The 25,351-nt window shown below is 52.2% G+C and overlaps 1 protein-coding gene across 1 annotated transcript in view; it reads right to left on the bottom strand.

Moving 5' to 3' along the window:
- The window catches only part of RYR1 (ryanodine receptor 1), a 117,620-nt gene that overhangs the window by 1,991 nt on the left and 90,278 nt on the right, over positions 1-25,351 (bottom strand). The window contains exons 89-100 of the mRNA XM_072779013.1: positions 14,814-15,155; positions 11,671-12,477; positions 10,928-10,998; positions 10,215-10,368; positions 9,149-9,235; positions 7,864-8,115; positions 6,767-6,897; positions 3,747-3,789; positions 2,253-2,383; positions 2,098-2,158; positions 1,515-1,661; positions 1,159-1,293 (exon numbers count right to left, since the gene is read on the bottom strand). Of these exons, the coding sequence (XP_072635114.1) occupies positions 1,159-1,293; positions 1,515-1,661; positions 2,098-2,158; positions 2,253-2,383; positions 3,747-3,789; positions 6,767-6,897; positions 7,864-8,115; positions 9,149-9,235; positions 10,215-10,368; positions 10,928-10,998; positions 11,671-12,477; positions 14,814-15,155 (2,361 nt within the window). The remainder of the gene's footprint in view (positions 1-1,158; positions 1,294-1,514; positions 1,662-2,097; positions 2,159-2,252; positions 2,384-3,746; positions 3,790-6,766; positions 6,898-7,863; positions 8,116-9,148; positions 9,236-10,214; positions 10,369-10,927; positions 10,999-11,670; positions 12,478-14,813; positions 15,156-25,351) is intronic.

The raw sequence follows: 25,351 nt of genomic DNA on the forward strand, positions 1-25,351 counted from the left end.
GGCCTGGGTGGGAGGAAACACATGGTCTTAGGGGAACTGAAAGAAGACGGGCAGCCAGAGAGCAGAAAGCAAGAGAGCCTGTGGTTAGACTCAGGCAAAGCTGGCTGTTCCCTGGCCTTGTAAGCCACAGTGAGGGATTCGATTTTATCACACAGCACTGGAGAGGTACGAGAAGGTTCTGAGCAGGGAGGGGGGCAAGGTCTTCCTGGCCTTTGGGAAAAACTTTATGCTTATTCTCTCTGCATCCCCAGGAAGTGAGAGGACCCCTCGTCTTGGTTAAGAGCCAAGGCTGGTGACTGGTGGGAACAGGGCTATATGCAAGACTAGGTCTGGCGGGGCCTCAGATGTCACGCTGAGGAGCTGAACTGGGTCCTGAGAACATGGCACCAGGGTACCGGACATCTCGTGAGATCACCCGGAGATAAATTCTTCTCCACTGTGACCTATGCCTCCAGTTGAGCCAGCTCCATCTGGGTTAGGACCACCACAGTTGGAGTAAAAGAGAAAGTGTAAACAAGCATGGCATGCTGATACTTTGGGTGAAATTTATATGTATATATATATATATATATATTTTTTTTTTTAAGTAATCTCTATCCTTGATGTGGGACTTTGGACTTACAACCCTGAGATCAAGAGTCGCATACTTGCTCTACCTACGGAGCCCACGGGGCACCCCTGGGTGAAACTTTTATAGCTAACGATGAGAGCAGCTACACCTATGCAATCTTAATTCATGCCAGTACCATTCTATGACTTTTAAGGGAGCTCCATTGAGTCCTAAAACCAGCTGTAGGCTGTAGGCACTGTTATTACACAGCCATTTTGCAGGGCAGGACACCAGAGCACCGGGAGGTTGAGAGGACCACCCAAGGTCTCATGGCATGTGAGTGACAGGTGCGCCATGCCTGAGCACCTTCCCATAATAGTTTCATACCAGCTTTAAAGGCTCAAGTAGCATTCCAGCGGCGGCTGACGCTTACTGAGCACCGGTTAGGAGCCTGGCGCTCTTCAACAAAGTCCCTCACGAGTCTCAGCTCGCGGAACCCTCGCGATAAGTCTACGGGGTGGGTACCACCATTAACCCCCTTTACAGATGGGAGCACTGAGGGTCGGATGGTCAGTGACCGGCCCGAGAGTGCCAGGGGAGGGGCTCACCGTCATCATGTCATCACACTTCATGTCGGGCTCGTCCTCGTCCTCGCTCTTGTTGTAGAACTTGCGGAAGAAGTTGAAGGCCACCACGGTGTACAGGTAGACCACCACCGCCAGGAGGCCCACGGTCATCACCAGCTGGGGGGCGCGCATAGCCGTCAGCTCCGTGCTGGGCCTCCCCGGCCCTCACTGTCAGTGTGGCCCTCCCTCCAGGGTCTCACGACCCACACCCACCCTGGCTCAGCCCGCCCAGCCTCGCCCCTCCTCGAGGGACCTGCCCAACCCTCCCCCCCCACCCGGCTCAGACCGCCGGCTCCTCCCTGCCAGGCTCACAGCCCACAGTCAGGTCCTCTCCACACCTGCTTCCCATTATGCGTGACAGAGGAGAGGATGGTGCGCAGCGTCTTGACACCCATGGCAATGTCCAGGAGGTGGGCAGCAAAGAAGAAGTTGTTGTAGTGTCCCAGGAGGGACATCACCATGTACCAGCCCAGATATAGGAAAGACTGTGGGCACACAGGGTCAGGAGTCAGGAAGCACATGGGGGACTCATGGGGAGCACTCAGGGTTCAGGGAGGGTTCATGAGGGTCAAGGAGCATTGGGGGGGTTAGGGAGCACTCTGGGAACACGGATCCAGCGCTCTGGGGTCGGGGTGCCATCTCAGAGTATTTAGAGGATCGGGAGCACTCTGCAGTAATGGAGCACTCTGGGGGCAAAGCCATCCTGGGGGTAGCTGGGGAACCCTCTGCTGAAGGACACGGTCTGAGAATTTAAGAGCACCTGAGGGACAGGGGGCCTTGGGGGGCAGCAGGTCTCATAGGACCAGGGGTGCACAGGGGCTCAGGAGTCAGTCCCTGGTCAGACACACCTGGGAGTGGAGCCCCCAGCCCCCCAAAGGCCCTTCTCCTGCAGGTCATCCCCCACCGATGGCCCCTCCTCACATTGTCTGTGAAGATGACCCCGAACTTCCAGATCTGGTACTTGACGTCAATGGACATGAGCCTGTGTGGGGTGGGAGGAAGGGGATGCCTGAGGCTCAGGCCCTGGCCACCTTCCCTGGCCACCCCGGGGCTGTGCAGGGCAGTCCCTGACTCACCAGGTGAGCAGCCCGGGGGGTGGTTCAGGCTTACGCTCGTTGTGGGCCGTGATCTCCAGCGTGGCCAGATCCATGCCCAGCAGCTCCGCGATCCGCTCCCGCCCGTAGATGTCGCCGTGCTTGTCCAGGACCTGCACAGGGGAGCATGTGGCCGTGGGGATGCAGCTGGAGTGGGGGAGGGCCCCAGCCTCCGTGTGTGTGTGGGGTGGTTTCTGGAGACACTCTCAACTTGGTGTGAGAAATTAGGGGTGCATTTTTTCCTGGAGAGAAGGGCCAGTTTTCTTCAGATCCTCAGGGGGAGGGTCCAAACGTGATAAAGATTCAGTTGATTCATTGGCCACATTAATAGGGATAATTTATTATTATTAGATTGGTAGTCGAGGAACCCTCTATAATCGGGCCGCTGTCATCTGTGAACTTTTCCCACTCACCTCCCTCATTCACTCTGCTTCCGCCATACAGACCCGCAGACCTCCTCACAGTTCCTCAAATATACCAGACATTTCTGCCTCAGGGGGTTTGCACTGGCTGTTGCCCCTGCCTAGGACACTTCCCCCAGATTTCTTTCTTTTTAAAAAAATATTTTTATTTATTTATTCATGAGAGGCACAGAGAGAGGGGAAGAGACACAGGCAGAGGGAGAAGCAGGCTCCATGCAGGGAGCCCGATGGGGGACTGGATCCCAGGACCCCGGGTTCACCACCTGAGCCGAAGACAGACGCTCAACCACTGAGCCACCCAGGCTTCCCTTCCCCCAGATTTCTACCTGATTCACCCCTTCACCTCATTAACTAGTGTGTCCTTTCCTGCCTCCTCCTGGCCAACACACACACTCATGCACACGCACACGCACACGCTCCCCTCTTCACTGCTTTTTCTTCTTGTAGCACATTATCATCACCTAACCCCCTATGAATGTGCTCATCATCTGTCTTGCCAGCTCCGGTGTCGTGCTTGCCGCTGGATTCCAGCTCCCTAAAGTGATTCCTGGCACACAGCAGGTGTTTGATAAATGCTTGTTGAGCGAATGATCTGGTTTTCCTACGTGCTAGATACTGCCCATGCAGTGGGCCATATAATCTTTGCAACAGCTTCGTGGGGTCAGCCCTCTTACAACCTTACTTTGAATCTGAGGGAAACTGAGGCACAGAAAGCCTGACACAGGGAGAGGTAAAAGCAGGCCATTCAGCTCGAGAGTCTGTGCGCTCCGAACGGCCCACTTCACCTCCCCCTCTTCCCTCTTCACTGGTACTCACTGGTACTCGCTCTGCGCCAGGCTCTATGCTACGCCCGTTGCACGTATCACATCAAGTAAGTGTGACTACTGCGCCCATTTCCAGATGGGCAAACTGAGGTGCTGCCCAGGGAGCCACAGCCCCTTGCCCAAGGTCGCACACAACACGAGCCCTTGTGGGGCTGGGATGGCCAGGTGGCACAGCAGGGGACCCAGCCCGGGAGGCCCTTCCACCCTCCCACCCACGTTGTCACCCTCACCTTCCGCTTGACAAACTTGTCCCAGTAGTTGCTGGGGAAAGACCTGCGGGGGGCGGGGAGAGAGAGAGAGAGAGAGAGAGACCGAGATGTTAGGGCAGGAAGGGCAGGAGTCGCCAGCCAGGCCAGGGTGTCGCAGTTCCCATGGCTTTCTCATGGGGGACCCCGCACAGTACGGTTGTATCTCACTTGGATTCGGGCTTTAAAGAACGCTTGCTATTACTCAGCCATTAGAAACGACAAATACCTGCCATTTGCTTCGACGTGGATGTAACTGGAGGGTATTATGCTGAATGAAATACGTCAATCGGAGAAGGACAAACATTACATGGTCTCATTCATTTGGGGAATATAAAAAATAGTGAAAGGGAATAAAAGGGAAAGGAGAAAAAATAAGTGGGAAACATCAGAAAGGGAGACAGAACATGAGAGACTCCTAACTCTGGGAAACGAACTAGGGGTGGTAGAAAGGGAGGTGGGCGGGGGTTGGGGGTGAGTGGGTGACGGGCACTGAGGGGGACACGTGATGGGATGAGCACTGGGTGTTATTCTATATGTGGGCAAATTGAACACCAATAAAAAATAAAAATAAATAAATAAATAAATAAACAAATAAAAAAATAAGGGGGGAAAAAAAAAACCTCTTGCAAGGTCAAGTTTGCCCCAGGTCAACCATTGCCCCCACCGCCATCTTTGGAGGAGCCCGCCATTTTGGGGAGCCCCCCACGTTGGAGGGCAGCCTGCTGTGTTTGGGGGAGGATGCCATATTGGGGGAGGCCGCCATGTTGGGGGCAGCCTGCCGTGTGGAGTGTGTGTGTACACCATGTTTGGGGGAGGCCGCCGTGTTTGGGCAGCCTGTCGTGTTTGGGGGAGGATGCCGTGTTTGGAGGCAGTCTGCCCTGTTTGGGGAGGCCGCCATGTTGGGGGCAGCCTGCAGTGTTTGGGGAGGCCGCCATGTTGGGAGAGGCCGCGGGTGTGCCTTCAGGGCCAGGATGTGCGGAAGACCCCACACGGCCCTCCCGTGGGGCAGCTGTTGCGTGGGAAGGGCAGGGAGGGCTCCCAGCCAGCAGCCTGTCTTGCTCCGGAGCACTGCTGTGCTTTCTCACACCATTTTGTGGAAGCTTACTGGATGATTCTGGCCCACAAGTGGAGGCCCTCAAATCCTGCAGGGTGGCCAGTGGGTTTTGTGGGGTTTGGAGTGGAGAGTTATCAAGGATCCACGGGTTCAGGCGTGTTTGATGTGTTTGGATTCGCGGCTCCTCACTGTCCCCTGGTTTGTCCAGCGGGAGCCGCTTCCACGGGCAGGGGGTCCTTTCAGCAGGTCCTCGCGCTGTCCTCTCTGACACAGGGTGACCTCGGCGATGGCACCTCCCTGCCCCAGCCCTGAAATCTTCTCCAAGGAGCTTGGCTCCTTTTTGTGGGAAATGGTATTTAGAAGTCACGGTCTTGGGCAAACACAACCTTAAACGGATGTTTCTGGAGCACCCTGGCAGCTCAGCTGGTTAAGCCACCAGCTCTTGGTTTCCCCTCAGGTCATGTTTCCGGTCCCGGGATGGAGCCCTGTGTCTGGAGTCTGCTCCTCCCTCCCCCCTCAAATAAATAAACACAATGTTAAAAATTTTTTTAAAAATAAACATGTTTCTCCTTGACTCTGTTAAGCACGTGTACTTGAATGTGTAGAAGTTAGATGTGCCTCAGACGGTGACAGAGCACAGGATGTCCTTGGTGTGGCCTCTGTCCCTCCTCACATCACTTCTCCTGGGCAGGACCGCATCATAAAATAACTTCCAATGCTCATTTAGGACTCACTGTGGCCCAGAAACTACATGAGCTCATTTCATTGTTACAAGAGCCTTGGTGCTCGGGTCGCCTGGGTGGCTCAGGGGTTGAGCATCTCTGCCTTGGGCTCCCGGCTTGATCCCAGTCTAGGGATTGAGTCCCGCATCAGGGAGCCTGCTTCTCCCTCTGCCTATGTTTCTGCCTCTCTCTGTGTCTCTCATGAATAATAAAAAAAAAAAGATCCTTGGTGCTATTACTGTCACAGATTAGGAAACTGAGGCACAGAGAGGCTGTGACTTGACCAAGAATTCCCAGGCTTTGAACTTGATCTGGTGTTCTTATTCCAGAAATGAGGAGGCCCCACTGTATGAACACATGAAATGGGACTTGATGGGGGGGGCGGGGACAGAATGGGCTGGGAGAGCAGTTTGAGAGTCCAGAATCCCACCCCATTGCTCTCACACACCCTCGTTCCCTCTCTGGGGTCAATTTATTTTATTTATTTTTTTTAAATTTTTATTTATTATTTATGATTGTCACAGAGAGAGAGAGAGGCAGAGACATAGGCAGAGGGAGAAGCAGGCTCCATGCACCGGGAGCCCGACGTGGGATTCGATCCCGGGTCTCCAGGATCACGCCCTGGGCCAAAGGCAGGTGCCAAACCGCTGCGCCACCCAGGGATCCTCTGGGGTCAATTTAAAAACCCAATGATTTCCTATTGCTTACTCATGGCAGCTGGGTAGGAATCACATGTAGGGGTGGGGTTTATTATTATTTTTTAAAGATTTTATCCATTTATCAATGAGAGACAGAGAGAGAGAGAGAGAGGCAGAGACACAGGCAGAGGGAGAAGCAGGCTCCATGCAGGGAGCCTGATGTGGGACTCGATCCTAGGACTCCAGGATCACACTCCCGACCAAAGGCAGGCGCTAAACCACTGAGCCACCCAGGGATCCCCAGGGGTGGAGTTTAAATGCAGGTTCCTGGGCCCCACCCCAGACTCACTGAACCAGAATCTCCAGGGTCTGGGCCCCAGGGATCCCCGTGTGTCACCAGCACCCCCACAGGTACTTTAACACACTAGAAGTTTGTCTGCATTATGGAGAGGAAGACTGAGGCTTGGGGACATTGAGTCAGGGCCTCCAGTGATAGGGAACCTCAGTCTTCTGATGCCTAGGCCTGGCCTGGAGTAGAACCCCAGTTCTGTGCCCCCACCCGCCCTGAGGTGGGGGGCCAGTCCTTACGGTGTGTTGAGCACCAGTCGGTCCCATTGCCCCTTCACGTCATCATCCTCAGGCTGTTCCGTGATGTAGAGGCCGTCAAACTCCAGCTTTCGGGCCAGCTCCTTTTCCCGTTTAAAGATCACCAGGGGCACCTGGATTGTGCAGGGAGGTACAGAGGTGGGCGTCAGGCACCTGAGGAGACCAAAGCCTCAGCGGGAACCATGAGATCTTGCCAGAGCCAGTGTGAGACCCCAGGTCAGAGGAGCTTCCCCAAAGCAATCAGGGTGGCAATGGGGAAAGGTAGGCCGATGGATCAGGGCTGGGGTGGGAGAAAGTCAGGAGAGCCCAGAAGTGGTGTCTGATGCACTCTGGGGCTTCCCAAGGGAGGGGGATGAATAAAACAGAGCCAGGTAAAAGGATCTGAAAGTAAGGCAAAGCATTCCGGGCAGAGGGAACAGCAGATGCAAAAGTCCTAAGTCAAAAGAACTCTATTCATCCCATAGCAAAGTATCAAGATTTGCTGAAATTTAGGAACACCTCGGTGGCTCAGACAGTTAAGTGTCTGCTTTTGGCTCAGGTCCTGACCTCAGGGTTCTGGGATTGAGCCCCATATCGGGATCCCTGCTCAGTGGGGAGCCTGCTTCTCCCTCTCCCTCTGCTCCTCCCCCTGCTTGTGGTGTCTCTCTATTAAATGAGTAAAATCTTTAAAAAAAATATTTGCTGAAATAGACCCCATGGACCCCAAACTGAAGCTCTCGGGGGCATCACAAACCTCAGGCATCGTTGTGTCAGAATCCACTTCCCCCCTGTTAGCACCCATGTTATGTCTGAGACCCCACAGACACCCACGGGCCTCCATTCACCAACTGATCAGCGTACAGAAAGTAATATTTGCAATGACAGATTTGGCCTCTTGATCCACAAATTACCATAGTCACAAGACCTGGCTCCTCCACTGTGACCCCCATTCGTTCCCAGTTTGAACGCTGTCCTTGCTGAAGACCCCAGTCCTGTACCCAGATCCCTGGCCCTGACTCTGGCTCCAGGTCCCCTGTCCCAACCACCAGAGGAGACCCCACCCACCCAGCCCCTGCCCCAGAACCATGGTCATGACCCACCTTGAGGCAGTTGTAGCCGATGATGCAAAGAAAGGCCACCAGGGTATGGAGGAGACTCAAGCAACGCAGGGCGGGCTCCATGTAGCCCGTGCTCTCCTCCAGGAAGTAGTAGACCATGTTCTCATCCTCGTCGCCCTCTGCTTCCTCGCCGGCCCCCGAGCCCCAGCCTGAGCCGCCACCAGACCCTGCACCTGACAGGTCCCCAGCTGCTGAGCCCTCCATGTCGTCCTCCCCTGGTGGAGAGTCTGAGACCTGCAGGGGGGCAGAGGTGGGTCAGGATGGGGACCCTGGCGTCCTGGCCCCTGGTCTGTCTCACCCGGAACCCACGATCAAAATTAATAGCCTCCACACCTGAGGTTGGTCTGGGGGCCCCTGTCAGATACAATCTCAATGAGACTGTCAATCAAGATGAAGGGTGGGCCTGGAACCCTAGCTAGCCAATCAGGCTCTGACCTGGGAATTTGACTATTGAACTGATGGAATTACTAAGTTCCAGCTGATTCAACTGGACACTGGAGCCTTAAAGAGACTGACCACCACTATTAACGTGAATCCTAAAATTCGTCACAGCTAACACTTCCACAGCACTTTCCATATGCCAAGTACTGTCCTAAGTGCTTTACACATGCTGCTCCTCTTTTAATTCCTACAGCTCTCCGGGGTAGACACTGTCATTGTCCCATTTTGCAGATGAGGAAATTGAGGCATGGTGAGGTTAAGTCCCTTGTCTAATATCATACAGCCAGTGGGTGTTAGAGCCAGGATTCGACCCCACAGAAGCCCCTGAACTGCTTCTCTGTCCTGGTATCTAGATCTCTGGCAAGACCGCACGGGGCGCTGTGTCTTTCAGGAGGCCTGGTTCTTAGCCCTTTCCTTCCATTCCATGAGCTGCCCGTTTTCCTCCTCCCTACAAATGTTAGCTTATGCGAAAGCAAATATGCTTAATTGACTCAGTGTGTGTTGCGGGGGGGGGGTGCGGGGGGGGGCAAAGGCCTGCACCCAGGGACACAGGGCTGGCGAGTGGCAGAGCTGGGCATGGAAGCCTGAACTGGTTCCCTGCTGTAACTCCTGCACCCAGGCAGGCATCCGCCCAGATGCACCCAGATACCCACACAGACTCCTTTGGGGGCCCCAAGATCCAGGTGTCCAGCCAGTATCCTCCCTAGGAACCCCTAATCCAACGCCCTGTCCAACTGTGAGGGCCCGGAGAACCTGGTAGGGGGTGAGCTGCCCCTCCCCCAGCCCGGATAAGCGCCGGATCCTCCTGGCCCCTGGTGACCAGCACCTTATAAAACAGCAGGATGAAGTTGATGGCAAATGCCAAGAAGAGGGCAAGGAATCGCAGGGTGTAGAAGTTCCGAGAGAGGTAGTTCTAAGATGAGGAGAGAAAGAGAAAGAACTCACAGTCCACCTTCTTCCCTGGGGAATTCACCCCATCGTCCACCCGACAGTCCACAATCTGGTCCCACAACCTCGTGGTTATTGAGTGCTTACTGTATACCAAGATCTACGAACTTGTGTGGCTCTCACCGCATCCCTATGAAGCGGGCACGGTCCATATGCTCATTTTACAGATGAGAACACCACGGCTCAGGGAGGTGAGAGGCCTTGCTCAAGGCCACACAGCCAAGAAGTGGGAGACCAGAGGTTTGAGGCCAGCCACTCAACCTCCAGAGTCCACGCTCCCGACCACCCTGCTATGCTGCTTCCTGTGTGAGGCTGCCCCGTCCGCGGTACCCCAGGCAGAGGACACCTACTTCCATCTCTCGCTCCCTCTCTCTCTCTCCAGCGCTCTCCCTGCCCCTCGTTCTTCCCACGCGTCCTCGCTGGACCACCTTCCTCCCAACATGTTTCCTTCAGCCCCTCATGTCAGGCTGGGCCTGGACAGGAGGCAGGACAGGTGGAGCCCTGAACCCTAAACTCCCTCCCTTCTTCCTGGCTTGGATGAGGAGAGGAGTTCTCCCCTCAAGCTCGAACAGGAGGGGCTGGGACTGGTGTGGTGGCTCTGACCCAAAGGCTGAGAGAGCCAAGAGACAGGCCTCGGCTGGGTTTAGCACTGGAGAGTGGATGGGGGTGGGAAGCCTGGGCAGGTGGCCCCAAGTGAGCAAAGGTATGGAGGCTGGAATAAGGGTCTTGAGCAGGAGAGGCTGAGGAGCCAAGCGGGGGACCACCCAAAATGCTGCCCTGTGACCAGGTCCTGACTCCGTCTGGGGACATCTCTGCCCTCAGGCCTGAGAGATTAGCCTGGCATGGGTGAGCTCACACGGAGGGTGCAGAGAAGAGGTGGTGTGAGTGCCCCGAGGGGTCTCCCTGGGACAGGAAGTGTCAGCAAGCCCTTGCTTGGTCCTCACCAAGAACTTCACCCTCTGCACTTCCAGTTCTCCCCAGAATTCCAAGCCTGCGCCTCCAGCCTCCTCCTTCTTTGGAGGGGGTGGAGGAGGTGCTGTCTTCTTGGGGGGCTCTGGTGGGGGCTCGGGGACTTCTTCCTTCTCCCCATTCTCAGCACTGCAGGGCAAGACATGGAAAATGAGGAGGTGCCCGGGGCAATCCCTTCAATCACTCAGAGCTATGTGCCGGGGGCCTACCCCATCCTTGGCCCAGGTCTAGATGGTGTCGGGAACATGGTGAGGAGTCACTGCCTTCATGGGGCTCAGTCCAATGGTCACCAGGCAGCACAGCCCAGAGAGGTCCGGGCTGGGATGGGGGAAGCTCAGGGGTGTGTGAGGGCCCAGAAACACCTCTTCGACTTGGTGGCTGGTGTGTGTGTGTGTGTGTGTGTGTGTGTGAAGGTAAGCTTCCTGGAGAAGGAGACAGTGAGCCAAAACAGGAAAGAGGAAGACTGAGATGAACATGGGAGAAAGCATTCTGGGCAGAGGAACAGCCCCCAGGAGGGCTTGGGGGTAAGAGAGGAGCCTTCATTTCTCCTCTCCCTTTGACAGAGCCCATCCTCTGGGCCCCGTCCCCGTCTGGGTGACGCTGAGGGCACAGGTGACCTCAAGAGGCTCCCAGTCCAGGAGGGAGGCAATGAGAGGGGCCGGGCCCCTTGGACTCCAAGGCTACTCACTCAGCTTTCTCGGGCTCGGGCTCCGGCTCGGGCTCCGGCTCCGGGGGCAGCTCCTCTTCCTCTCCATCCACCTGGCAGCAGGGCAAGCATCAGGGGGGAGCCCCCACTCCCAGCGCCTCTCAGAGCTGATCTGCCTGTCTCTCTCTCGGGGTCCCTTCCTGGTCATTTCCCCCTGCGTTTTCCTCTCCTCCCATCAGAAGAGGGATTATAAGACTCGTTTCACAGAGGGGAAACTGAGGCTCGGAAAGGTGGAGCGCCTTGCCAAAGCCCTGTGCAGGGGCAGGCGGATTCCAATGCAGTTCTTGTTCCCCGGGGCTTCCCGTCGCCTTGACACCCCGGGGCACCCCCAGGGGCACGGAGGGCCCAAGGAGGTGGGCTACTGATTCCCCACAACATGTGCCTCTGTGAGGGGGGCTCCCCCAGCTCCCTGACTCCATCCCGGGCTGTTCTCGGTGCTGGCCCCGTTTCCCCGTCTAGTTTGGTTTCGGGGTCTCTCCTCTCTCTTTACCTCTCTCTCCCAGCAATACTCCCTGTTTCACCGCCGCTGGCGGGGCTCCATCTCGGGGTGCACTGCTCCGCGGCTCCCCACCGCCGGTCCCTGTCTGTGTCTCTGGGTTGTCTCTGCGGGCCTATGTCTCAGGCTCTCCGTCTGGGCCTCCCTCCCCGTCGGAGCTCCCGTCCTCCCTCCTACGCCCCCGGTCTCCGAGCCCCCGTCCCCCCGCCCCGCCCCGGGGGCCGCTCACCCCCAGCTTCCTCTTGATGATGGGGGAGCCCTCGGGCGTGGGCGGCTCCGCCGGCGTCGTGTCGCCCATGTCCCCGAGGCCGCCCGCCCCCTCGGGCCGGAACGGGCCGCCCTCGGCCACCGCCACCGCCCCGTCGGGGCCTCCGGGGCCGGCCTCGTGCGCCGCCGCCTCCTCGTCGCCCGCGCCCTCGGCCTCGCCGTCCGCGCCCTCGCCCGCGCCCTCGCCGTCCGCGTCGCCGCCGGGCCCCGCCGGCTGCTCGCCGTGCACCTCGTCGCCCGTGGGGTCGGGCATGCCGGCCAGGAGCTCGGTCACCGTCACCTTCTTGGCGCCCTCCACCAGGCCGCCGCCGAAGAGCGAGCCCCAGAGCAGGCGCAGCGCGCCCGCCGCCGCCCCCGCGCCCGCGCCCGCCGCGCGCGCCACCGCCGCCCAGAGCAGCGCCGCCACCGCCGCGGCCGCCTCGCGCGCCGTCAGCCGCCGCAGCCGCCGCACGCGCCGCCGCAGGCTCCGGTAGCTGAGGCCGCGCAGGGCCCGGGCCGCCGCGGCCGCCGCGCGCGCCGTCACGCCCGCCGCCGCCGGCCCCGCCGCGCCCTCGGGCCCCGCCGCGCCCTCCTCGGCGCCCTCGACGCCCGCCTCGGCCGCGCCGTCGTCGTCGTCCGCCTCGGGCTCGCCCTCGGGCTCGGAGATCTGCGCGGCGATCTGCATCTCGAAGATGGTGTCCTCGCAGAAGCTCACGAACAGCTCCATCTTCTCGGACTCGCCGCCCTCGTTCACCACGTCGAAGATGAACTGGCGCTTGGACTCCTTCACCTGCGCGCGGCGCGGGGGGGCACCGGGGTGAGCGTGGGCCGCGGGCCCCGCACCGAGCGTGCACAAGCATTCCTGGGCGCCGGGCTCTGATCCCCATTTCGCAGCTGGGGAAACCGGGGCCTTCGCAAGGCACGTCCCCGGGGGGCCGAGGCCCAGGGGTGGCAGACGGGGGGGGGGGGGGGGAGATTCGAATTCCCCGCAAGCTGGCTCCGGAATCGATGCTGTTCGCTCCTTCGAGAGATGGAGCGTGGAGGGCAAAGGCCCTGCAGCCAGCCCGCCCGTCTGGGTTCCAACCCCGATGCTGCCACGGAGTCGCTGGGTGATTCAGACGTAACCCTCGGGGCCTCCGTTTCCCCCTCCACAACTGGGGGATAATAGTGGGACCTCAGTTATAGGGTTGGTGTGCGGATTCAATGGGTTCATAGATGCCCAGGGATTAGAACAGCGCCTGGTGCCTAATAAATGCCACACAGTGCGCGCTGTTCCGTGGCTGCAGAGCGGGGGAGGTGCACTCCGCATGCGTGGACTTGACCAGAAGGAGAAAGTGGGAATGGGAGGGGGCAAGCAGGCAGCGGCGGGTGTCTGGAGGAAGGACACTAAGAAAGAGCGTGCATGTGGGGAGCACGTGAGAGGTGGGGACCGGGAGGAGGTGGGTGGAGCTCCCACGGCAGGAGCCAGAGGGTGAAGGGCGGGTGGTGAGCCGGGGCTTCCTGTAGATGAAGGGACGTGGGAGACATCCTGAGTGCCAGGATGGTGATGGTGGGGAGTATGCAATCGGGCCCCAGGGGGCACAGGGGAATGTGCAAAGTCTGGAGGGATCCTGGGAGTATGTGAGGGGGCTGACGTGCAAGAGCCTTGTGAGAGGGCACCAGGGACTAAGGGAGGAATTGGGTGGCAATACAGAAGGATCTGGGAAATATGTGGCCGTGTGGGGCTTAAGTGTACACGGTGGACATGGGCACACAGGGCAGCTATGCAGGGGGCCTGGGGCCCAAACCAGAGAGTAGTGTTAGTGTGGGAGGGGCCTACGATTCCTAGCATCAGTGCATGTGAGGCAAGCATGAGTGTGCAAGGGGGACTCAGGAGCCAGTGCAGTAAGACCCAGAATATGAGGACAGGGTTCAGTGTGGTACATAAGCCCGAGTGTGCTTGAACCAGGTGTCACCGAGGAGACATGAGCAGCCCAGTTGTTGAAGAGGTGATGGGAGTGAAAGCCTCATGGGCTACAAGTGTGAGATGGGAAGCAGTGTGCAAGAGCATGTGGAGGAATGTGCAGGTGAGGAACAAATGGGAAGTGTGGGTGTAAGGGGCATGCAGTGTGTGTGAGCAGGAGGGCCACCAGGGCAACAGAGTCAGGGCTAGAGGCTGAGTGTGTGAGGGGCACCTGAGAGTCCCAGAGAATAGGGAATAGGAGCTATGAGCAAGCCAAGTGTGAGGTGGGCTGGGGGCCTGCCACGGCTACATGAGCATACTCTTGGGGCAAGCGAGTGTGTAAGAGGCATTCAGACATTAGTGGGCGGGCATGAGATGGGCTGAGTTAGCACATATCAGGCTGAGGAGTAGGCCTGGCCGCCAACGACACTCAGGTGCTCTTGTGGGTGAGCAGGAGGGTGGTCCAAGTGTGCACAGGTGATCATGGGCATGCCAGAGAGGGCATGTGGGGGAGGAGTGAATCAGTGAGGGGTGGACAACCATGTGGTGTGCCAGGACTGTATCTTCAGGGTGAGTGTACAAGGGATGTACACCCACGAGTGAACCCCAAAGAAGTGGATGTCATGTGCCAGGACCTTAGAGAGCATTTGCAGGCCCATGTGCTGACTGGTGAGGGGCAGGCCAGCATAGCAAGGCACCCCGGAGCCCCCAAGGTGAGTGTACAGAAGAGAGGGCATGGGTAGGCCACAGCCAAGAGAGGGCACACCAGGAGCTGCTGGGCGGATGAGCAAGGGGTGTATAACCAAGTATAACCAATGTGTTCCAGTATGTGACGGTGTGGGTGTGGTTGCAACAGAACTGTAAGGACATGCTAGAGCTCCCAGAGTGGGTGTGCAAGTGGCAGGCATGGTGTTCAAGCAGCCAGTGAGGGCACAGCGATGCTGCTGCATGAGCGAAGGGTAAATCTGCAAGAGGTGGGGAGACCCGGGGACGTGCAAGGGCACAGTAGGGCCCATAACATGTGTGCAAGGGGCGGGCCTGGGCTTGCATGGGCGGAGCGAGGGCCCCCCCAGGGCCCGCACAGCGGGTGCACAAAGCGGGCACCCACGACGCGGGGCCCAGGCGTGCGAGGAGCGTGCGCCGAAGCGGGGGAGGCGAGCATGCACGTGCGCAGGCCCGCCCACCTGGGGCATCTCCCACTGGGTGCGGTTGGTCTCCGAGATCTCGAAGTAGATCCGCTCGATGCGGCGCGAGGCGCCCATGATCTCGATGCGGCCCAGGTAGGGCCGGAAGTACTCCAGGATGCTCTCGGCCAGCTCCAGGAAGTTGCGCAGGCGCGGGTCGTGCGGCACGTGCTCCGACAGGTTGGTCAGCAGCACCGCCACGTTGAAGCCGATGTCGCGGGCGGGCTCCTGGAAGCGGTTGGCGAACTCCTCGCAGTTGATCATCTCGTTCTCATCGGCCTCGGAGCAGGAAAGCAGGAACTGGATCTCTGGGCCTGTGAACTGCTTCTGGCTGTCCATAGCCTGGGGCGGGCGGGGTGAGCGGGAGAGGTCACGGGGGTTCTTCTCGAAACAGTTGTGGACTTTTTTTTTTTTTTTAAGATTTTATTTATTTACTCATAGAGACACAGAGAGAGAATGAGAGGCAGAGACACAAGCAGAGAGAGAAGCAGGCTCCATGCACCAGGAGCCCGATGTGGGACTCGATCCAGGGTCTCCAGGATCACGCCCTGGGCTGCAGGCGGCGCTAAACCGCTGCGCCACCGGGGCTGCCCCAGTTGTGGACTTTTCATAACGACAGAAAATTCCAGAATCATAAGCAGCACCCAAGGCCGACACCCGGAAGGTTGGCACAGATGGGGCTGTCCCACTAATTAAAATACCAGGAGGCTAAAATAAAATAAAATAAAATAAAATAAAATAAAATAAAATAAAATAGATACCAGGAGGCTGTATTTCCACAAAGCTGAGCCACCGTCTCCTGTAAGACACATTCCTTTTTCAGAGATGGCAAGATGTGAACTGAGGAGACTCAGCACTTGTGTAGTAATTGGTAAAGAAATGCTGCCCCCGGGACGCCTGAGTGTGTGGTCTGAGAGATGACCTTAGTGATCACTTGAATATCCAAAGGGCAGCACAGAGCCCAGGAGTCAAGCTATAGGACTGTTCCTGGCAAGAGAGATTCAGTTTCCTGGGAGAGGTTTCATGTGAAGGATCCCCAAAAGGGGGGCTTCACAGTGGTTGGCTTTGGCTCAGGTCGCCATCCTGGGTCCTGGGATCGAGTCCCGCATCGGGCTCCCTGCATGGAGCCTGCTTCTCCCTCTGCCTATGTCTCTGCCTCTCTCTCTGTATGTCATAAATAATAAGTAAATAAATAAATAAATAAGTAAATAAATAAATAAATAAATAAATAAATAAATAAAATGTAAAAAGAAATGCTGCCCCTAGGCTCTCCGTGTGCCATGCAGGCCTGCTGTCTACCCTCCCTGCTTGATGGCACCCATGGGCTGCCCCACAGGCTCTCTGGGACCCTGAGAGTGTAGGCAGGGTCTATCCAGTTGGGGTCAGGGAACAGGAAGAGAATGGAGCTGTGGCATCTCTTTCCCTCACTTCCTCCCTGAGCTGGTCCTGTGTCTCCCTCAAAGTCAGTCCTGCAGCCCTGCCCGCACAGCTGCTTCTATCTCCAAGTTAGGTAACTCCTCTCTTCTGCAGGCCAGGCCCTTGAGGCTAGGGCCCTGACTGATACACACGTCACTTCCCACCCCAAACCTTCCCCGAAGCCCTTTTGTGCTACCCCCACCCTCTTCCAGCAAGTACATAATTGACACTTGACACCAGGGAGAGCTCTGAATTTCAACTGGAAATAGCCATATGCTCATCACCCCAGATTTAAATGCTCATGCTGATACATTTTTTTTAATGCTATATATTTAAGAGCTAAAACATTGCAGGTATGATTGGAGCCTTCTGTGTATTTTTGGTCCGTTCCCCTCCTGGCCACCCCCACCCTCTCCCAAAGTAACCACGATCCTGGAGTTGATAATATCCTTCCAAACCTGTGTCAGTACTTCTACTACCTATATCCTGGCATTTTTGTCACAAAAATACATAGTATCCTGTGCATTTTTTTAAAGAATTGCTATCATAATCATATAATTTGAAACTTGCTTTTTTCACTTGATTGTAGGTTTTCAATATCTATCCATGTTGATATATATATCAAATGAATTTATTTTAACTGCTGTATAGTATTTTTTATAGATCTAACACTATATATCTTTCTGATACTGGACATTTAGGTTGTTTCCAGTTTTTGGTTTTGTGGGGGGGTTTTTTGTTGTTGTTGTTGTTGTTGTTGTTTTTTACAGACAACACTTTCATTGAACAGTCTTGTATTGCTCTCCCATGTACTTTTTACAAGAAGTTCCCTTGAGCAGTTTTTCAAATGTTTTGACTGCACTCACAGTAAGAATGCATTTTATGGTGTGACTCAAAAGAAGGGGGCTCATGAGACAATTCTGACTTTCACTATGCAACACATTCTGCAGTGTTCTAGTCTATTTTATTTTTAAGGATGCTGGTCATGACTTAATTAATTTTGTGGCCCACAGATGAATGGCAGCATGCAGTTTGTGAAATGCTGCTCTGAGGTATGAACAGAAGCGAAATCTTCTGGCTCGAAAAAGTGCTTTGTAGCCAAGAACTTTGCAAAATGCTTTCTAAATGAGTAACATGCTTTGCAAATCATGAAGGGCTCTAGAAACCACAGAATGTGGAGACATAATCACACAGGAACTCTTCACCATCTACCCTCAGTGCACCGACCTGCCTCCTCCCCTTATGATGCAGTGTGACACTGCCCCTTCTTAAAAGACCCTCTCCCTAGGGGGAAGCCTGGGACTCCATCCCCTCCATTCAGTCTTGGACTCTGCTCTTGTGATTTGTGGCTCTCTTTTTGTCATCGTCCATATGCCCACTCCCCCTTGTTCTCTGCCTGCTATCAGTTCCCTATGCTGGAGTCCTCCTTTATTCCAGAATTTTAATGGTTGGGTGCACCAGGCCTGGAATCTGCACCCCTTTCTTGAGACATACACTCTCCATGGAGATATCATTGAGGCCAAAGGCTCTATGGACATTATCCCACACCAATGATTGTCCAGTTTACACCTCACCCTAACTTCTCCCCAAAATAAAGACACTTAACAGCTGAAGCCCCTACCCAACTTTTTTTTTTTTTTTTTTTTTTTTTTTTTTTTTTTTTGTGGATCTATACCCCAAACTGGAAATGGTTCAAACTGAACTTTTGATTTCAAAACCTCTCCTCCCACTGTCTTACCCATCTCAGGAATAGCATTGCTACCCACCCAGCTGCTTAAGCTAAAACCTTTGAGTCATCCTTGATTCCTCTTTTTTAATCTCACCGCCCACACCTGATTCATCAGCAAATCTGTCAGCTCTGCTTTCACAGATCAAGAACCCACACACATCTGCCCCCTCTCTGGCCCCACCCTGATTTTGTCCCATGCTGTTTCCCACTGGACTTTCATAGCAACCTCTTCCCTGTTGTCCCTGGTCCCCCTTGGCCCGCCCCCCCAGTCTGTTCCCCCACACAGGGCCAGGGGGACCCTATAAACATCTAAGGACATAACCCCTCCCTGCTCAGAATCGTCCCTTGGCTCCATCTCATTCAGGTTAAAAATTTGAGTGTTCCCCACAGTCAACCTGGCACTGCATGCCTGCTGCCTCCCTCCCGTCTTGCACTTTACCTCTCCCATTGTCCCCATCAACAGCCCTCACCAGTCATGCTGGCCCTCTTGCCGTCCCTCTGGTTCCCACCTTTCAGCATTTAGACTTGCTGTCCCTTTGTCTGGGATGCCACACCCTCCCCCACCTCCACGTGGCACATTTCAGCTCTCAGCTTCAATGTCCTTTTCTCAAAGGCCTTCACCAACCACCCAGTTTACTGGGCTTATTCTACCCATGCTCTCTCGCATGCCACCCTGCTTATTTCCTTCAGACTGCAAATTCCTTTCAGAACTGAAATTATTTTGTTCAGTTCTTTTATTTTTTAAAGAGCGGGAGGGGGAGGAGCAGAGAGAGAATCTTAAGCAGGTTCTATGCCCAGAGCTGCGGGGCTGGACCTTACAACCCTGATCATGGGCCAAGCTGAAATCAAGAGTTGGATGCTTAACCCACTGAGCGGAGCCAGGAGGCCCTCTTTAGTTATTTTCACCCCCCACTGGGCTGTCTGCTCTGATGGTGGGGACTCTGTTTTACTTGCTGTTACACATGGTAGATGCTCAGGACACATTTATCAAGTGAATTAAGCATCTTGAAATCAGAGAAGAGTCTGTCCCTTTATTATAATTTTTGAAAATTAAAAAGTCCTTTTAAAAATCCTGAACTTGAGGCACTTGGGTGGCTCAGTGGTGGAGCATCTGCCTTCAGCTCAGGGCCTGATCCCAGGTCTGGAGACTGAGTCCTGCATCGGGCTCCCTGTGGGGAACCTTCTTCTCCCTCTCCCTATGTCTCTGTCTCTCTGTGTCTCTCATGAATAAATAAATAAAATCTTTAAAAAAATTTAAATCCTGAATTTGCCTTTTAAACCATAAAGATGGGTTGCTTGGGTGGCTCAGCAGTTGAGTGTCTGCCTTTGGCTCAGGGAGTGATCCTCGAGTCCCAGGATCGAGTCCCACATTGGACTCTCTTCATGGAGCCTGCTTCTCCCTCTTCCTGTGTCTCTGCCTCTCTCTCTCTCTCTCTCTCTCTCTCTGTGTCTCTCATGAATAAATAAATTAAGTCTTTTTAAAAAATTAATAAACCATAAAGAAACCAAAAAGCATGTTGTGAAACACATATTTGTAAAGCATTTGGGAATCCTATGAAGCTTTGTGTTTACAAAACCATGCAATGCTTGGTAAATGGTCAAACACTTAGAAATGAGAATTTTTTTTAAAAAAGAGAGAGGGAGGGATAGCTCAGCGGTGGCTGAGCGGTGTAGCGCCGCCTTTGGTCCAGGGCGTGATCCTGGAGACCCAGGATCGAGTCCCACGTCGGGCTCCCTGCTTGGAGCCTGCTTCTCCCTCTGCCTGTGTCTCTGCCTCTTCTCTCTCTCTCCATTTCTCATGAATAAATAAAGTCTTATAAAAAGATTTAAAAATAAAAATAAAAAAGAGAGAGGGAGAGAATATTGTCATTTTGTGATCTCTAGTACACTAATGTGTCTGGGTATTGAACATGGGTAGCTGCTGACCAAACCAAAGGCGAAATAACAGGAAAAGATTTGCCTCCTGTTGAATGTATGCATCTCCACAGAGGATGTGCCGACAAAACAAACCAACCTGCATCTGATGGGCTTCTAAGTCTCAGTTTACAGGAAACAGAGGGGAAGAAGGAGCACGTTAAGTGACACTACAAGTTTATCTAGGCCAGATAGAAACTGTGGGAAACTCTACAAACAGGACAGGCACTTTCCAATGAGAGCCAAGGGCCACTTGCAGCTGCTAAGTCCTTGAATGGAGGCTGGAGCAAATTGAGATTTGCATCCTGGATTTCAAAGACTTAGCATGAAAAAAAGAATGTAAGATGTTGAATAGGTTTTTTAATTAATTTATTTTTTAAAAAAGATTTTATTTATTTATTTATTCATGAGAGACACACACAGAGAGGCAGAGACACAGGCAGAGGGAGAAGCAGGCTCCTGCAGGGAGCCCGATGTGGGACTCAATCCCAGGACCCCGGGATCACGACCTGAGCCGAAGACAGATGCTCAACTACTGAGCCACCCAGGTGCCCCTGCATTTCTAGTTTTTTAAAAGTAAACTCTATCCCCAAGGTGGGGCTGAAACTCAGAATCCTGAGATCAAGGGCTGTAGGTTCTACCAACTGAGCCCTCCAGGCACCCTGCTCACATTGTATTTCTATCAGAGAGTGCTTCTCTATTGCAGCCAAAAACCTGGGTCTCCAGCAGATCAACTACAAAGTAAAGGAAAAGTGCTAGAGGGGAAGCAGTTGATACAAGGAGGTTTGAAGAGATATCAGCCAATTGCAATGGGTGGACCCTGTTTGGATCTTGGTTCGGAAAACATTTTTTATTTTTTAAGATTTATTTATTTTTAAAAAGATATTTATTCATTTATTTACTTGAGAGAGAGTGAGAGCCAGAGGAGGAGCAGAGAGAGAGGAACAAGCATATTCCATGGAGTATGGAGTGTGGAGACTCACATTGGGCTCCATCCCAGGACCCTGAGATCATGACCTGAGTCGAAATCAAGAGTTGACTGCTTAACAGACTGAGCCACCCAGGTGCCCCTATTTACTGGAGAGTAGGGTCGGGGGGAACAGGGAGGAAGAGGGAGAGGGAGAGAGAAACTTAAGCAGGCTCCATTCCCATGGCAGAGTCTGGCTCAGGGCTCGATCTCACTACCCTGAGACCATGACCTGAGCTGAAACCAAGAGTAGACTCTCAACCAACTGAGCCACCCAGATGCCCTGAGAAAATATTTTTTAAATTATAAGCGAAATATCTGAGATTTGTAAATGTGAACATTGACTAAATATTTGGTGATTTAAAGAACTTGTGGATACTTTCAGTTTTGTTTTTATTCCCTTTTTGGTTAGGAGTGATAATGACATTGTGATTTGTTATTACAAAAGGAAAAGTAATTTTCCTTATAAAAGAAAAGCCTTTTGAAGATCATCTATTAGACAATTCCATTTATACAAAGTGTCCAGAATAGGCAAATCTATAGAGGCAGAAAGTAGATTAGCAGTTGCCAGGGCCCTGGATGGGGGAAATGGGAAGTGACTGCTGAAGGGCACAGGGTTTCTTTTTTGGGGTGATTAAAATGTTCTAAAATTAGATTGTAGTTATAGTTGCACAATTCTGTGGATATGCCTAAAAAACCCTGCCATTGAATTATACATTTTAGATGGATGACCTTTCAAGATACATACAAAAATATTTGCAGTCTGAAAAAAAGAGGGGAGATCCTCAGATCCTCTGACCAAGAATAAGTGAATAGCCTGAAATGTGTCTTCAGCCACCAAAGAGGGCTTCTAAACTGTAGTAGATATTTTAGGATCTGCAAAGCACTTTTTAATGAAGATATGCTTTGCAAAGTGTAAACTCTGTCTACCATGACGGACTTGGGGAAACCATAAAACAATGCTATATATATATATATATATATAGATAGATAGATAGATAGATAGAGAGAGAGAGAGAGATCCCTATATATGTGTATGGCATATGTATATATAGGTGATATATATATATATATATATATCATTGTTTAAAATATATATATAGCATTGTTTTTATGGTTTATATGCTATATATATATCACCCCCACCCAGGTGCCCCAAACAATGCTATATTTTCAAAATGCAGATCTATCTATGGACAGAAATGCTGAAATAAACATCTGGAGGGACATCTGGGTGGCTCAGTGGTTGAACATCCGCCTTCAGCTCAGATCATGATCCCAGGGTCCTGGGATCAAGTCTCACATCGGGCTCCCTGAGGGACCCTGCTTCTCCCTCTGCCTGTGTCTCTGCCTCTCTCTCATGAATAAATAACATCTTTGTTTTTTAAAAGATGTTATTTATTTATTTATTTATTTATTTATTTATTTATTTATTTAGGGGAGAGAGAGAGAGAGAGAGAGAGGCAGAGACACAGGAGGAGGGAGAAGCAGGCTCCATGCCGGGAGCCCAATGCAGGACTCAATCCCAGGACTCCAGGATCGTGCCCCGGGCCAAAGGCAGGCGCTAAACCGCTGAGCCACCCAGGGATCCCCTAAATAACATATTTTTAAAAAAGAAAAGAAATAAACATCTGGATAGATGTACACCAAAGTGGATGACAGTGGCAGTCTTTGGAAAGGTGGGATGAGAACAGGATTGGGAGTGGGCCAAAAGTGACCTCAACCATAGTGATAAGTTCTGAGTTTCTTTACAAGAAGAATGTACTCTTGTATTACCTATTTCATTAAAAATAAATTAAATATTTTAAATGACTTTCTACATGAAAATCAAAGTATTCCACATAGTCAAAAATATATTATAACACCATAAACAAAGTCAAAAGACAAAAAATGAACTAGGAAACCTAGGTGCAACTCCTATCACTAACAAAGTTATAATCATCCGAATACATAAAGAGCTCTTAAAAGTCAAGAAGAAAAATACCAACAGCCCAATAGAAAAAGAAGCCAAGGACATGGTCAGTTCACTGAACAGGTAATATGAAAGAAATAACATAAAAGATGCTTCACTGCGCCCATACCAGGAGGAATGTGAATTTAAGCTGCACAGCAATATTGTTTTTCACCTATCAGATTGGCAAAGGTCCAAATATTTGACAGTGCGGTCTGGTGGCAAGGCTGTGGGGAAACAGGTACTCTCACATGCTGCTAATGAGGGAAAAACAGAGGGCAGAATTTTTCCAAACGACAAATGCATTTGCTCTTTAACCCAGAAATCCCGCTTTTGGAAGTGTCTTCTTAGATAAAACTGCACATAAAGAATGATATATGTGTAAGGGTATTTGTTGTAGCCAGCATTGCTAGTGGTCCAAATGGAGCCTTCCTCAGCACACTTACTCCCACCTGCTGGAAATCTGCAGCACAAAGTTACAATATCTGTGCTAAAAACTGTACCTCTGTACAATGCACAACTTGCACAACTATCCATGAGTTGTAAAACCAAAAGACTAGGAATGAAGCAAGTGTCTGTCAGAAAGGAATCATCAAAGAAATCATAATATATACTGAAAATGGAAAGCTGGGCACCTGCACAAAAAGAATGAGGTCACTCCCTGATCTCCAGAATATATTATTATTTTTTAAAAGATTTTATTTATTTATTCATGAGAGACACAGAGAGACAGAGACATAGGCAGAAGGAGAAGCAGGCTCCCTATGATGAGCCCAATGTGGGACTCGATCCCAAGACCCCGGGATCATGACCTGAGCCAAAGGCAGATACTCAACCACTGAGCCACCCAGTTGTCCCTCTCCAGAATATATTAAGTGATATAGACCAGTGTATGTAGTTCACTGCCTGTTATGCAAGAGAGGAGGAAAATAAAATCTGGAGGAAAAAAAAAAAACCCAAAACGATGCAAGGATACGAAGGAAATTAATGCTACTCACAGCAGTGGGGAGGGAGGGGGAGTGGGCTGAGAAAGCAGTGGGAGTGAGACTCTGCACTTCGTACCTTGTTACATTTTGCTTTTTAAATCATGTGGTTGTATTATTTATTACAAAATAAAACAGCACTTTTCAAGTTACAGATTGTAACTTTGTGAAACAGAGATATTGAGCTACAAACCGTTGTGCATGTGACATCAAATCTTGTTATGTGTGAAGCTCTGAACAGTCGGGAGGGATCTCTACCCATTTCATTTTTTCAATTCATCTTATAACTCAGCATTTACCAACCTCACCCTATCTCTCCACCCCCGAGCCCTTCACGCCACTCACTTTTCTATTCTCTGTTTCTACCAGTTCGACTTTTTTTTTTTTTTTGAAGATTCCACATGTAAGTGATGGTGTGCGGTATTTGTCTTTCTGTTTCTGGCTTATTTCACTTAGCATAATGCCCTCCCGGTTCATCCGTGTTGTTGCAAGAGACAAGATTTCCGTCTTTTCAAAGGCAGAATGATATTCTATTATATATCACATTCATAGGTTATTTCCATACCCCGGCTACGGTCAATAATGCTGTAATGATATGGGAGCACAGACAGCTCTTTGAGATAATGGTTTTGTTTCCTCTGGATATATACCTAGAAGTGGCACCACTGGATCCTATGTCAGTTCTATTTTTAATTTCTTGAGGATCCTTCCATACTGTTCTCCTTAGTGGCTGCACCAATTTACATTCTCACCAGGGTGCACAAGGGTTCCTTTCTCTCTAGATCTTTGCCCACACTTGTTATCTCTTGTCTATCTCTGTGAGGACAGGTGTGCAGTAGTATCTCATTGTGGGTGTGATTTGCATCTCCCTGATGATGAATGATGTCGAGGCACCCTTTATTTATTTTTTTTTAAAGATTTTATTTATTTATTTATTCATGAGAGATACACAGAGAGAGGCAGAGACACAGGCAGAGGGAGAAGCAGGCTCCCTGCAGGGAGCCTGATGTGGGACTCGATCCCAGGACTCCAGGATCACGATCTGAGCTGAAGGCATCCACTGAGCCACCCAGGTGCCCCTATTTATTTTTTAAGAAGGCTCCATGCCCAGTGTGGAGCCCAATGTGGGGCTCGAACTCACAACCCTAAGATTGAGACCTGATCTGATACCAACAGACACTTAAACGACTGTGCCACCCGGGCGCCCCTCAAGCACCTCTTCATGTACCTGTTGGCCATTTGTACATCTCCTGAAAAATATCTATTCAGGTCCTCTGTTCATTTAAAAGTTAGATTATGGGCACGTGGGTGGCTCAATGGTTGAGTGTCTCCCTTTGGCTCAGGTTGTGATCCTGGGTCCTGGGATTGAGTCCCACATCAGCCTCCCCTTGGGAAGCCTGCTTCTCCCTCTGCCTATGTCTCTGTGTGTCTGTCATGAATAAATAAATAAAATCTTAAAAAAATAAAAGTTAGGTTATTGGGTTTTTTTTTGCTATTGTGTATTCCTTGCATGTTCTAGATATTAGCCCCTTATCATAGCTGTGGTTTGCAAATATTTTCTCCCATTCCATAAATTGC

Source organism: Canis lupus, chromosome 1, assembly GCF_048164855.1.
Source record: "Canis lupus baileyi chromosome 1, mCanLup2.hap1, whole genome shotgun sequence".
Lineage (NCBI taxonomy): Eukaryota > Metazoa > Chordata > Mammalia > Carnivora > Canidae > Canis > Canis lupus.